Source organism: Phytophthora infestans, genomic scaffold (assembly GCF_000142945.1).
Source record: "Phytophthora infestans T30-4 supercont1.27 genomic scaffold, whole genome shotgun sequence".
In the NCBI taxonomy this organism is placed as follows: Eukaryota; Oomycota; class Peronosporomycetes; order Peronosporales; family Peronosporaceae; genus Phytophthora; species Phytophthora infestans.
In genome coordinates, this window is record NW_003303732.1 from 1,716,371 (window position 1) to 1,728,662 (window position 12,292).

Sequence of the window (12,292 nt, forward strand, 5' to 3'; positions counted from 1 at the left end):
CTTGATCGATAAGATGGCGCATAACAATTTTGAAGCACGAGTCGTCCAGCCACTCAGATCTCCGAAAAAATGCTAGTTCATGTACTTGCACTTGTCCGAACCGTGTACTGACCAACTTTGTTACACTGATCGATTCTAGACGTGCTGCGCAAGCTTTCAAATCAACGGTGGTGCAGTTGTTTAGCGGGCTAGGTAGCAAAATTCGAGTGAACTTTGAAACTCTGATCCATTCTGCAAGATCATGAACAGCAACCAGCTTCGGATATTCATCATACCACATGAGCATCGCTTTCAGATCTTCCTCCGCAAAAGTACCCATCTTCGAAATAGATACCCCCATTCTGCCCGCATGATGATCGCTTGGCAACGACTTTCGGTAGATCTTGATTCCTGCCATACACTTAGCAACATAATTCTTCGGAAAGACAATCGTGACTTTGCGGTGAACCTTCTGCTTTCTCGCGAGGAGCACGACCGAAGTCGCCTTCCAAGTCGGTGGGTCTTCTGGCGTGATGCTGTTCAGTACTGGTAAAGCATCTGCCACGTTGCCGTTGTGCTCTAGCGTCTTCCGAACAAGCGATAAGTCCTTTACAGGGACGAGTCTTCCTTGAACTAGTTCGTTTGCCTCGGCGCTTGACTCACGCATACGAAGTCGTTTAGCTTCACGTACTTGTTTTCGACGCACCTTTGGCCTTCCCTTGCTTTTCACTGCCTTGCTGACGATAAATTTTCCTGTAAGTACTTCACTGCTGGAACTATCTCTGCTGCTCGCATCATCGCTTTCATCCGTTGCTGTTGTACGCCGCTTACGAAGGACCAATTGGTTGGGAAATTTTACCAACTGGTTGTCATCTTTCACCAACTCGGTGGGGTCTTTCACTAACTGATTGGGATTGGAATCAGACTCGCTCAAAGGTGACAGGTGTTTCTCCAACTGGTTGGGGGCTTTTACTAACTGGCTGGGGTCTTTTACTAACTGGCTGGGGTCTTTTACTAACTAATTTGGGGTCCGTATTAGACTCGCCCCTCGAACCCGAATCCGAGTTTGTCCTCGCACATAGATCTTCTTTGGGTTTAGCTGCTGTCTTGGTGGCGAGGTCGCGCTTCTTCTTTGCTTTGACGGGGCCTTTATTGGTCAGGTGGTGCTTCTTCTTTGCTTTGACGACTGCTTTGGTGGCGAGGTTGCGATTCATCTTGCCCTTGCTTGCCGGTAAATCGCTATTGTCACTGTCAGAAATTTCCTCACGCGTTTCGCGAAGCAATCGGTCCGTGTCAGCAATAAACTCAGCACCTTCCACATCGACTGGCTTGGCGACACACGGAATGGCTTCATACCTACCGTCTCCAACAATTTCACCGGCATCCGAACCATCAACTCTATCCAACTCCAATACACGATCGCTGTTTTCTGATGCTTGTGCCGCCCTTCGTGTTGACGGACAATTAGAATCATCCGAGCTCTTGAAGTCCGACCCATTTTCACTCTTAGAATCATCCGAATCAGTGAAGCCTGGTCCATTTTCACCAGCTTGACAATTTAACTTCGCAGGTGAATTTTGATCAGATCCCGAAATGTTCGGTACATTGCCCTGCTTAACATATTCTCCAAACTCTCGCAACGCTTCAGCAATCTTTAGGCAAGTGGGAGTTCCTTGGGAGCACATCGCCTCCACGACACTGCCAGCAATATCCATGCCAGTCTTCCACTTCGTAGACCCATTCAAAACTGCATGTTCCACAGACCTCGTATGCGAAGTTTGTAATCGAAGTGCAGCACAAGAAACATCATCGCCTGACTCGTCTTCTTCGGGCCGGTTTGCTTCGGACTGTAACAACCATCGTGTATGAATATAGTTCACAGGGATCACCTTCTTTTTGTCCATCGATGACCGTACAAACACTGCGTGATGGCACGGAAGCAACATAGCTCGCATGAAAAAGCAGGAGCATGTATATGTCTGCATGCAAAACACAAAGTATCATGAGACAACATCTACTAACCGAAAATATGCTACCACGCTGACTTACCGAAACATCAACAGTATATTCACACTCGGTTGTGAGCGACTTCAGACGGGCGATTGAATGTTGCAGCCACTTACCTTCGTACGAAACACTGCCACTCTTGAACAGCTCGTATTCCTTTCTAACCAACTCAAACGCGTGTGGGCTCACCAATGCTGACAACCGAAGCAGCATCTCATCTGCGCCATGATAATGTCGTGAGCCTAGAACATTAATACGCGACGCATACTCCAATTCCGCTGTAGACTGAAGAAAAACCAGCGTTTCCACGCATTCGTCCAGCTCCATCTCTGGTCGCAGAATCTCTTTTAGCGCCCCCCACGCTGACTCAAGTCTGCATCATAGCAACAAGCGAGCGATTAGTCTAATAGCAAAAGCATCACGGCAAATGTACAACATTCTTACCGGTTGTTGGTATGATTGCCACGATGAGCGACATCACCACGCTCGTATGTGCTCCACATTTCTTTACAGGAATGCCAGTTTCGAACGAAATATTGGAGCAGAGGGTGCTTCGGCTCAGGTAGCTCTGGTAGCTCTCCTACTTCATCGAATCCGTCCAAAATGTAGTACATGTACCTGAAGCCGCGATCATACTCCTCTTTAGCTCGAGCCTTCACCATCATGTCGAGCGAGTCTTCGACACGATCCACATCCACGCCATGGCGGCCGCCGTAGATAGCGCCCGACATCTCAGCACGAAGATATTTCTTCAGATGAAAATGGCAAATCAATACACGAGCTAACGGGAATTCCTTTTGTAGAAGCGTGATCTCTCCGAAGTCCTTGTCGACCATGAAGGCGCGAATCTGGTCCCACGAAGGATTATTTTCCTTAAATGCATTGATAGCATCCTTCATGCACGCATGACTCTCGTTTTCGACCAATGCATGTTGAACATATTGACCCTATCATGAAAGAACCACGACGCAAGATGTGTTAATCACTAACCAAATCATAGCAATTGTTATAGTCACTAATGAGTCCCCAACTACACCAACTGATCACTAACCATTTGGCAAAGTCACGAATTGATCACCAACTAATCGGGACAGAATGCAGTACTTACGTGGCCAAAAGTATCTTCGATCATGAAGCTGAAGAGCTTGTACTTCGCAGCGTTGGTTCCGTGGGTCGAATCCAGCAGCACCACTTCCGGAAAAGCGTCAAAGAATCGTCCCATTTGCCGTGTCTGCATTGTAATTGTCTGCGTTGTCTTCCTATCATCAACGAAGATGGAGGCAGTGTTCCCCCGAACAGAGCAAAATTTCCGCAGCACCGCCTCACGCCTGTCTTCAACCGTGGTAGCGCCACGACGTTTTGCCTTTAACCTGCGGACCAAATTGTGCACGTCCCGGAGCGTCACTCGTTTGCCTGTCCAACTCATGTCATTAGAACCACTGACAGCAAGATAAAGATATGCACTTCGCTAATCAAACCTGTTGTTTCCTGGAGATACTTGAGAATCTTTTTGGGCTTGGAGCCCGCTTTGACAAGCTCGTCGACGAAGTCCAAAATGCCGGGTTCTGTTACACGCCGAGTTGCCGGGTAGTTTTGGTAGACCTCACGCCGAAGTCTGTGGTTGTGTGTTCTGTTGTGTGTGCTCACATGCACCCGCCACGTGCCAGTTGTTGGCAAAGCGTGACTGCCGCGGAAAGGTTGACGCCACAATTTGTGCTGTGGTGGATGTGCCCAGTCCGCTGTCCCTCCCCGCGAGGATTCTTCTCCCATCCATGCGTGCATACCAGCTTCTTATAGTAATCGCCAAACGCGTCCGGGATCAACTCCCTTTCCTTCCACCTTTTCTTCTTCTTGATCTTTTCGTTCCTCGCCGACGTCTTCATGCACGATCGAATTCGATAGAGCTGGGCAGTACGTGCTTCATACTCTCTCAGGTTCGTGAAAAACTCGTCCCACGTGTCGTGCCACTTTGCAAAACGTGGCGCGATTTCCTGGATCTCCTGCTCGTCGCTGTCGGATGAATCGACAGCAAAAATGGCCCCGCTAGCCCCACCTTCTAGTTCCTTTTCCGATTCTGAGTCGCTCATCATTTCTGCCGGTGTGTATTCAAGTTAGAAACACAATACAGGGGTCAGTGGGTCACAGCAGAGATAGTACCTGTCGGCGCCGCGCAGAAGCGTTCCGGAGTGAGAGGAGGGGGGGGGCTCAAGGGGGAGGCAGGATTTCGAAATGAAAGGCTGAGCAGATGCGCGCAATTTTAGAGAAACGAAAGTAGAGATTTTCGTATTTTACCGGAAAATAAAATACGAAGCCCAAGTGGGTGTAATTTCATCGTGTCCTGTCTCTACATTTTTGGTTAGGGACTGTAGTTACTCCCAAAACAAGAATGTTGTAAATGTTTGATGCAAGTTTTACTTGCATCACGCCCCCTAAAACTACTGTCAGCACTAGCTTGCATTTTGTTCATTGCGTGGGTAAGTGCGAATCTAAAATGAACGCTCATCTCAATACTAAAAGAGTATTGGGTCAAAAACCGAACTCCGCAAGCCTCGCCTGATCGTGTGAGATGTGCCACGTTAAAGTCAGAAATGCGTACGCAGATGAAAAGGTGACCAAGCTGTTGTTTTCGCTGAAACAGCATGAACTCGTTTTCTCTTGGTGCATGCATCATATTCAAGTATCTATCCGTACGAGATGTTGGCCAACAGCAGCCCGAAGGTCAAAGCTCACCATATTGATTGCGGTCAGCAAATGTAGCATCAACTGTCTGCAGTCAATTTTTTGTCCTTGGCAATCCGGCGCGACAATAAGTTTGCTAAGATCGGAGATCAATTGTAGATTGCGGTCATCCTGCATGTGGAGTGACACCGTCTGGAGCCCGCAGCAAGCAGGCATGACTGCTTTGAATGCCGCATGGTGAAATTCCGGTATAAGACGAACGCTCAACGTCTAGACCTCCGTTTTGCTGTTTGAAAACGAATCCAGTAGAACCATTCTCAATTTTCTCTCATCCTGATCAAGTCCTCAGTTACACAAGTGTCAATACAATGAAGTTTTCGTCATCTTGCTCGGTCGTCTTCAGTGCACTCATGCTGCTGCTCACCGGTCCCGTCAACGTCGCCGCCCAATGCAGTGACGTCCACATCGTCTTCGCTCGTGGAAGTGGCGAAATGCCTGGGTTTGGTATCTGCGGGACACCATTGGTGAGCGGCATCAAGTCCAATCTCGCAGGCCTGAGTGTCTCGTCCTACGCAGTCAACTACCTGGCTTCAGTAGCTCAAACCAGTGCCGGTCCGGGTGCCACCGACATGACCAACCAGGTCAAAGCCGTGGCTCAGCAGTGCCCAAACACTGTGTTCGTGCTTGGCGGGTACTCTCAAGGGGCTAGCGTCACCGACATCGCCATCGGTATCAAGACGATGCTCGGCGTCGGTGCAAGTATCCCGGAGGAATTAGCGCCTCGTATCAAGGCCATCGTGACATTCGGCAACCCGTTGAAGCTCATGGGCCAAACCATCGCAAGATCCAGCCAGCTGTACGGTTCCAAGGCGATCGAGTTCTGCAACTTGGGTGACCCGGTGTGTGCCAACGGCTTCAACACGATGGCCCACATTACGTACCCAATGGATGGGAGCGTGACTAAAGCGGCGGCCCAAGCTGCGGCGTTAGTGAAGGGCAACGCAAGGGCGTTGCGTGGATGAGCAGCGAGAAACGCTTTTTGTTTTTGTTTTTTTGAAAAGTAGTTGTGGATGTCAAGTGTGGTTATTAAATACCATGTACTAGCTAAATGTTACAATGAAGTTGTTGCTTCGATCCTGGCTTCTTGTCCCTCGGAGTTTCTTGTTATTGCTAGACAGCGTAACTACTGCACCTTGACTACTGTATTTGATCGCAACGATCGAATTGACAACCCCAGACGAGCGCTCGTCGCCACCATTTTGAAAGCGATGTCGATCTTTTACTGAGTTTCTTGTGTGTTTGAGGCAAACAATTCGACTATGACGGTCCTACCGAGGGAGCTTTGAACAGGATAATTCGAGCTTAATGTCATTTTTATTAGCTGATCAGTCCCGGAGCTGAGCGCCCCGAGCAGCGTGTTTACCGATCGAGTAGATTGTAAACAGACCTTGCACACCAACCGACATGTGAATCAACACTTCAAACGATTGTTACCATAGTAACAAGGCAGTTCAAATTCTCTTTTAGTTGAAAACAGACGAGCTTCTTAACAGAACCACTTCCACTGCCGCTGGAGCTTACAGGATGGCGACGACAGCGTTGCCGACGCCCACGAGGGTGGCGAGCACACCTATGCCCCAGCAAATACCGCGAGCGGGCTGCATAGCGTGTGCGTACACGTACGTGTGCAGACAGCGAGCGACCGTGTAGACGGTCATTGCGCCGGCATGGACCGTGGGGTTGCTGCCGGCCAGGATACCGCCGCCGAAGATGAAGAGCGCGAAGGGGATCGACTCAAGATCGTTGCCCACGATGCGCGTCCAGCGGTACTCAACCTCACGGGCCTTGAGCACCTTCTCGTCGTCGGTCTTGTCCAGGCCGTACGTCTGCTTCCGGCCCTTGCCAATGGTGTTGGCCAGACTGAGCACGGCATCTTCGGGCGGACGACCGCCCGAGCGGAACTTCTTGCCGCCCTGAATGCCTGTGGCGAGCAGGAACTTGAGGTACAGCACGGAGCTGCAGGCGATGTAGACCTTGGTGTTGGCGTCAATCATTGTACTGTGGATCTCTTGGCGAATTCGGGTATGATCGGCTACGTCCGGGACGTGACGCAGGGCAGGCGACGTGGGACCTGTTGACGCGTTTACAAACGTTTACAAAGACCAGCATGTCACACGTCACAGAGTTGAGTGCAGATCAACCAGTCCATGATGGAGGTCTGGTGATGATGTGGCATGATGGAGGTCTGGTGGCCGTCACAGGATGCTGGTAACCAGCATCACACCGGTTGTCAACCAGCCTGGTTGTCACCGTGACCAGGCCTGCATACCAGACACCTCGTACTTTTGCTTGCTCTACCGTAGTGCACCCGTCGTCAGCCAAAGATGAAGAGGATTCCAGGTCGTTGACGATCACACGTGCCATCGGTGTTCGTACATTCACATTACCTGCGACCGTGGTTGTGTAGGAATTGGAACGGAGCTGCAGAAGCGGATAAAATTATGAGCCACTAGCAGCACAGCACGGATTGAGGTCGACAGGAAGTGACAGTCGTCCTTGACGCTGCCGTATCAGTCACTAAAAATAGAGGGTCAGTCAGTACGATAACGGAGATTTGCCGTTTGACGTTGTGCAATGGCAAGACAATGGTGAAGACTACAGCAAGCGCGTGATTTTGATTTATGGTATTGTTGCAGTGCCTATCTGTCTAACTGGAGAAGGCGCCGTACAGCGCGTTGCCGGCGCTCGTGGTGATGAAAATGACGCCGAACAGCCAGCACAGCGCGCGATGCGGGTGCATGGCGTTAGCGTACGCCACGGTGTGGAAGCAGCGCACTGCCGTGTACCCGACCATGGCGCCGATCTGCACGGTCGGGTTGCCCTTAGCCATCACGCCGGCGCCGAAGACGACGAGCGCCAACGGAATGGACTCGAGATCGTTCTGCACGATGCGACGCCAGCGCAGCTCCGTGAGTTTGGCTGTCTGGAGCTTCTCGCTCTCTTCCTTGCTGGTCTCTGGCGCCGTGACGAGTCCGTACGTCTGTTTGGGGTTGCCCTTGGCCAATGGCAGGTTCTCATCCTCTGGCGGACGACCTCCGGCTTCGAACGTCTTGGTGGCCTGGATCCCCGTCGCCAGCACGAACTTGACGTACAGTACGGCGGCGCAGGTTACGTAGGTCTTGAGCTCGGTGGACGCCGACATGGTGCTGTGCTGTTTCAGAAGAGGAGAAATACAGAATGGAGCGACTTCCACGGCGGACAATTGATCATGGATGACGTGTAGAACCCTCTCACAATCTCGAAGACCAGAACCTAATGGCGTGAATGGCGCGGCCGTCATTGGTTGACACGGATGGTACCACGTCTTGATTGGCAAAACTTAACCGGGAGACAAACGATTGATTAATTCTTTTTTTTGCGGTAAGATAAAAATTGCAGCAGTAAGAGCTTCCAGTTTCTACTTGATCTTATGGTTTTTAATGAGAAGCTAGAGTCACTCGCTCACTAACGGAAGACGCCGACGATGGAGTTGACGCCGCTGGTGATGATCATGAGCCCACCGATGCGTCAGCACCACGCGCGATGCGACTGCAGCATGTTGGCGTAGGCGTACGTGTGGAAACAGCGCACGAACGTGTAGTTGACAAGACATATGACGAATGACTCGCTGTTGCCGCCAGCAAACACTCCTCCGAGGAACACCAGCAGCGCCAGAGGGATGGACTCGAGGTCGTTCAGGATGATGCGCTTCCATCGGTGCTCGATCTCGCTTACCTTCAAGAGCTCCACGTCACTTTCATCGCTGAACATCCCGTAGTTGTCCTTGAGCGAGAGCCAAATTCTTGTCCTCGGGTGTTCGGCACCCTACATCGAAAATCTTGGTGGCTTGGATTCCAGTGGCGATGACGAATTTGAGCGAGGCGATATAGGCTTTCAATTTCGTAGACCCGTTTCAAAGGTTAGAAGTGTCGAAGCCGGATACGTAATGACTGGTACTGTATTTTAGCCAATCGAATGACATGTTACGTTTCAATGGTCTCTCAATTAAGTTAATGGTGTTGATATGGATACAAGTTCAACCAACACCTGACAGATCGGAGGCCGAATGCCTTCAAACCGAACGTCTGGATGTTGCTGTTGCTTGACTGAGGCAGTTTAGAGCTGATGCGTACATCTACCTGACGAATCGTCAGCACAAAAACAGCAAGCGCATCGCTTGACTAAACGCATGGGTACTCGAATACAGCCATGATCTCAGCTCTTAACTGTAATTTTTCTTCGATTTATGGTCTTTTAATCCTATCTACATGTACAGCTCGATTCCTATGCGTACACGCCAATCACAGCGTTGACGGCACCTGCCACGATGGCTACGACGCCGAGACGCCAGCACCAGGCCCGGTGTGGCTGTAACTTCTTGGCGTAGGCGACGGTGTGGAAGCAACGCAGTACCGTGTACGTCGCCATCGCTCCGATCTGCACGGTCGGGTTGATACGGTCCTCGATAGCGACACCGATGCCAAAGACCACCAGAGCCAGCGGAATGGACTCCAGGTCGTTCTGCACAATGCGACGCCAGCGATGTTCCACTTCACGAGCCTTAAGGATCTTCTCGTCCTTTGTCGCTTTCGGGTCCATGCCGTACGTCTGTTGCGGACGGCCCTTGGCCAGCGGAAGAGCCTTATCTTCAGGTGCGCGACCGCCGGCCTCGAACGTCTTCTTGGCTTGGATCATCGTCACACGCAGGAACTTGAAGTACAGCACACTCGTGCACACCACATACGTCTGCAGCACTGATGAACCCATTTTATCGGTCCTTTGAAGCCACTTGAGTTCTACGAGGACGATTCGGAAGTGATCAGCTTGTCATGCATTTTAAAAAACTTGCCTTTACGTACCCCATCTGTAACCTTCACGTACCCTAAAACGTACCCTATATATCGATTTGACGAGGGCATTTAAAGTATGGAGCTGCTCGGACTGTTGCTACGTCTCGTTGGCGCGCTGTTCCTGGTGGCTACACTGATCGCTTTGCGTGTCTGGCAGGTGGTTGTCCCTCAGCGGGTCAAAGCGTGTGTCTCCAGCTACTCGAAGTCGTTTTTCTACCAGCAGAATGCGGCCAATGGCAAGAATGCGAAGCGCCAGATCCGCGTCATGGCTGTACTGGGCTCTGGCGGCCACACGACGGAGCTGCTTAAGCTTATGAAGAGACTCAAGAGAGAAATCTATACGCCTATTACATTCGTAGTGGCCGAGACGGACAAAACCAGTCAGGCCAAGACCGAACTGGACTGGAAGCCTACGCAGAGAGACTCTTTCGCCATTATCCCACGCAGCCGAGAGGTGCAACGCGATGACAACGCTGTGCAATGTTGTGAATATAATATCTGACGATCTGTGCGTTATTTTCCACCAGGTAGGGCAGTCGTGGTCGTCTACAGTGTGGACTACGCTACGCTCGTTCCAGTCGTGTCTGGGTCTGGTGTACAACCGTCGCCCGCAATTGGTGCTTTGCAATGGACCTGGTGCGTTAAAGAAGATTAAGGGGGCTAGAGGTTATTTCTTAGCTCTTAACCCCTTGTTTGCTGCGTTTTGGCCGCTTCCAGGCACTTGCATCCCGATCTGCGCGGCGGTGCTGTTGTTCCGTGTGTTGGGCATCCAGACAGACTCGAAGATCATCTTCTGCGAGAGTTTCGCGCGTGTACAGCACTTATCTCTCACTGGCAAACTGCTCTACTACGTAGCAGATGAGTTCGTCGTACAGTGGCCGCAACTGCAAGCGAAGTATCCACGCACAAGACACCTAGGTGTCATTTGCTAGAGAGCTGCCGAGTTGACACTTCTGGCTGCTGCAACTACGAGAATGATACAGAATGGGCCACACAAGTGCTCTTACTAAGCATGCACCATCGTTACACATGCGAGCAAGACAGCGAGGCCCTGCAGTGCACTCCCGTCCTCACTGCGTGCATACTCAGGTTTCAGACTAACTGATAGTCAGTACAAATGTACCACTTACAGCGTTATCTTAGTACGCTTTGAATGTCCGACCTGACATCAACTATCCGCTATCAAACGCTCAGTTAATGTTTCTTGAAGCACTGAGATTTTGTTATTATCATCAAAACACTACTGAGCATTTGTTAGATCCGAGATCGTAGTGTCGCCAACTGTACGCACCCTCTTGTCTTCACTATGCTCCTTCACAAAGCGTCGTACCGCCGCCTGTCCAAATCCATCATTGCAGGAGCTCCCCGCTGGACGCCAAGTCGCTCTTCATGCACGCCTCCAGCCGCATCGGCTCCTCCACGAGCTCTCTGGGCTCCAGCTCCACCGTTGCCACTTCGGCCTATAAGGCACCGTCCACCTCCGTCGAACGGGTACAAGTAGCCATTATCGGAGCTGCTCGAAGATGAGCTAATCATTGTCGCTGTGGCTGTTCTTATTTTCGTATTTTCCTTCTTATTTTCGTAGACGATGACGGTGGCAGCGACGCAGATGAGCTGTGGCAACCCCGAGGAGAACATCAAGAAGGCCGAGTCGCTCGTGCGTATTGCCAGCTCCCGTGGAGCGCAAGTCATTCTGCTTCAGGAGCTTTTCCAGTTCTCGTACTTCCCTATTGAGCTCAACGCCGGCAACTTCCAGTTGGCTACAACGCTGGAAGAGTCTGCACTCGTACAGGGTATGGCGTTGCTGGCGAAAGAGCTGCACGTGGTGATCCCCATCAGTTTCTTCGAGAGATACAGAAACTCATACTACAACTCGTGTGCTGTGATCGACGCCGATGGAACGGTACTGGGTGTTGTGCGAAAGATGCACATTGGAGGTGGGTACATTCGAAGTAAATGGCTACAATGGTTGTGATGGCTTAATTTATCCTTCATTCGATCTGATAGACCGTCTTGGCTACAATGAGAAATACTACTTCACACCGTCCGACGACTCATTTAAAGTCTGGAACACGGTGCGTTAAAGACAACGGCGTCAAACCTCGAGCATTTGTACTAAATGTTTGTAATATCTGGCAGCATTATGGCAAGATTGGTGTAGCCATTGGCTCGGACCAATGGTACCCCGAAGTGGCTCGCAGTTTGGTAGTACAAGGAGCGGAGTTGCTGCTGTATCCAAGTGCAATGGGCAGCAACCACTACGACCCCAACTTCGACGCTCGTGATCAGTGGCAGCGTGTGATGCAGGGACACGCAGCGGCGAGTATGGTGCCTGTAATCTGCTCCAACCGCGTGGGTGCCGAAGTCGTGGACGGTATCCATGTTACGTTCGTTGGGTCCTCGTTTATCACCGGCCAGACTGGCGAAATGGTGCGTGCTTGTCAGACAGACACTTGATTGTCCACTTCACAGCTGCTAACCCGGTGTCTGTCGGTATTAACAGCTCAAAATTGCCGATCGGGAGTCCGAAGGTGTGTTGGTGGAGAGCTTTGACCTCGAGAAGTTCCATGTACGACGAGCTAGCTGGGGACTTGTTCGCGACCGCAGACCGAACTTGTATGGAGCACTCATCACGCGTGATGGGCCCCAGTGATACTCCTCAGCATCGTGTTATCAAAGCCATATCGTAGACTGCATGTGCCGATGTGATGGCTAAATGTAGCCATGTTCTAAAATTG

The 12,292-nt window shown here is 50.9% G+C and overlaps 6 protein-coding genes across 6 annotated transcripts; 3 read left to right on the top strand and 3 right to left on the bottom strand.

Moving 5' to 3' along the window:
- Positions 1–5,033: 5,033 nt before the first annotated feature.
- On the top strand, positions 5,034–5,687 carry PITG_12832 (cutinase, putative; the record flags this gene model as incomplete). The annotated part of the gene is made up of 1 exon (XM_002900163.1): positions 5,034–5,687. The coding sequence occupies one exon, from the start codon at positions 5,034–5,036 to the stop codon at positions 5,685–5,687; it is 654 nt and encodes a 217-aa protein (XP_002900209.1).
- A 555-nt stretch (positions 5,688–6,242) lies between these two features.
- On the bottom strand, positions 6,243–6,719 carry PITG_12833 (uncharacterized protein; the record flags this gene model as incomplete). Its single annotated transcript, XM_002900164.1, has 1 exon — positions 6,243–6,719. One exon carries the CDS (start codon positions 6,717–6,719, stop codon positions 6,243–6,245), a length of 477 nt encoding a protein of 158 aa, XP_002900210.1.
- A 653-nt stretch (positions 6,720–7,372) lies between these two features.
- On the bottom strand, positions 7,373–7,944 carry PITG_12834 (uncharacterized protein; the record flags this gene model as incomplete). The annotated part of the gene is made up of 1 exon (XM_002900165.1): positions 7,373–7,944. One exon carries the CDS (start codon positions 7,865–7,867, stop codon positions 7,373–7,375), a length of 495 nt encoding a protein of 164 aa, XP_002900211.1.
- Positions 7,945–8,973: 1,029 nt separating this feature from the next.
- On the bottom strand, positions 8,974–9,503 carry PITG_12835 (uncharacterized protein; the record flags this gene model as incomplete). The annotated part of the gene is made up of 1 exon (XM_002900166.1): positions 8,974–9,503. The coding sequence occupies one exon, from the start codon at positions 9,469–9,471 to the stop codon at positions 8,989–8,991; it is 483 nt and encodes a 160-aa protein (XP_002900212.1).
- A 127-nt stretch (positions 9,504–9,630) lies between these two features.
- PITG_12836 (UDP-N-acetylglucosamine transferase subunit ALG14) lies at positions 9,631–10,690 on the top strand (the record flags this gene model as incomplete). Its single annotated transcript, XM_002900167.1, has 3 exons — positions 9,631–10,008; positions 10,082–10,190; positions 10,272–10,690. 3 exons carry the CDS (start codon positions 9,631–9,633, stop codon positions 10,484–10,486), a joined length of 702 nt encoding a protein of 233 aa, XP_002900213.1.
- A 185-nt stretch (positions 10,691–10,875) lies between these two features.
- On the top strand, positions 10,876–12,207 carry PITG_12837 (N-carbamoylputrescine amidase; the record flags this gene model as incomplete). The annotated part of the gene is made up of 5 exons (XM_002900168.1): positions 10,876–11,045; positions 11,140–11,491; positions 11,562–11,629; positions 11,694–11,984; positions 12,058–12,207. The coding sequence occupies 5 exons, from the start codon at positions 10,944–10,946 to the stop codon at positions 12,205–12,207; spliced, it is 963 nt and encodes a 320-aa protein (XP_002900214.1).
- Positions 12,208–12,292: the final 85 nt, after the last annotated feature.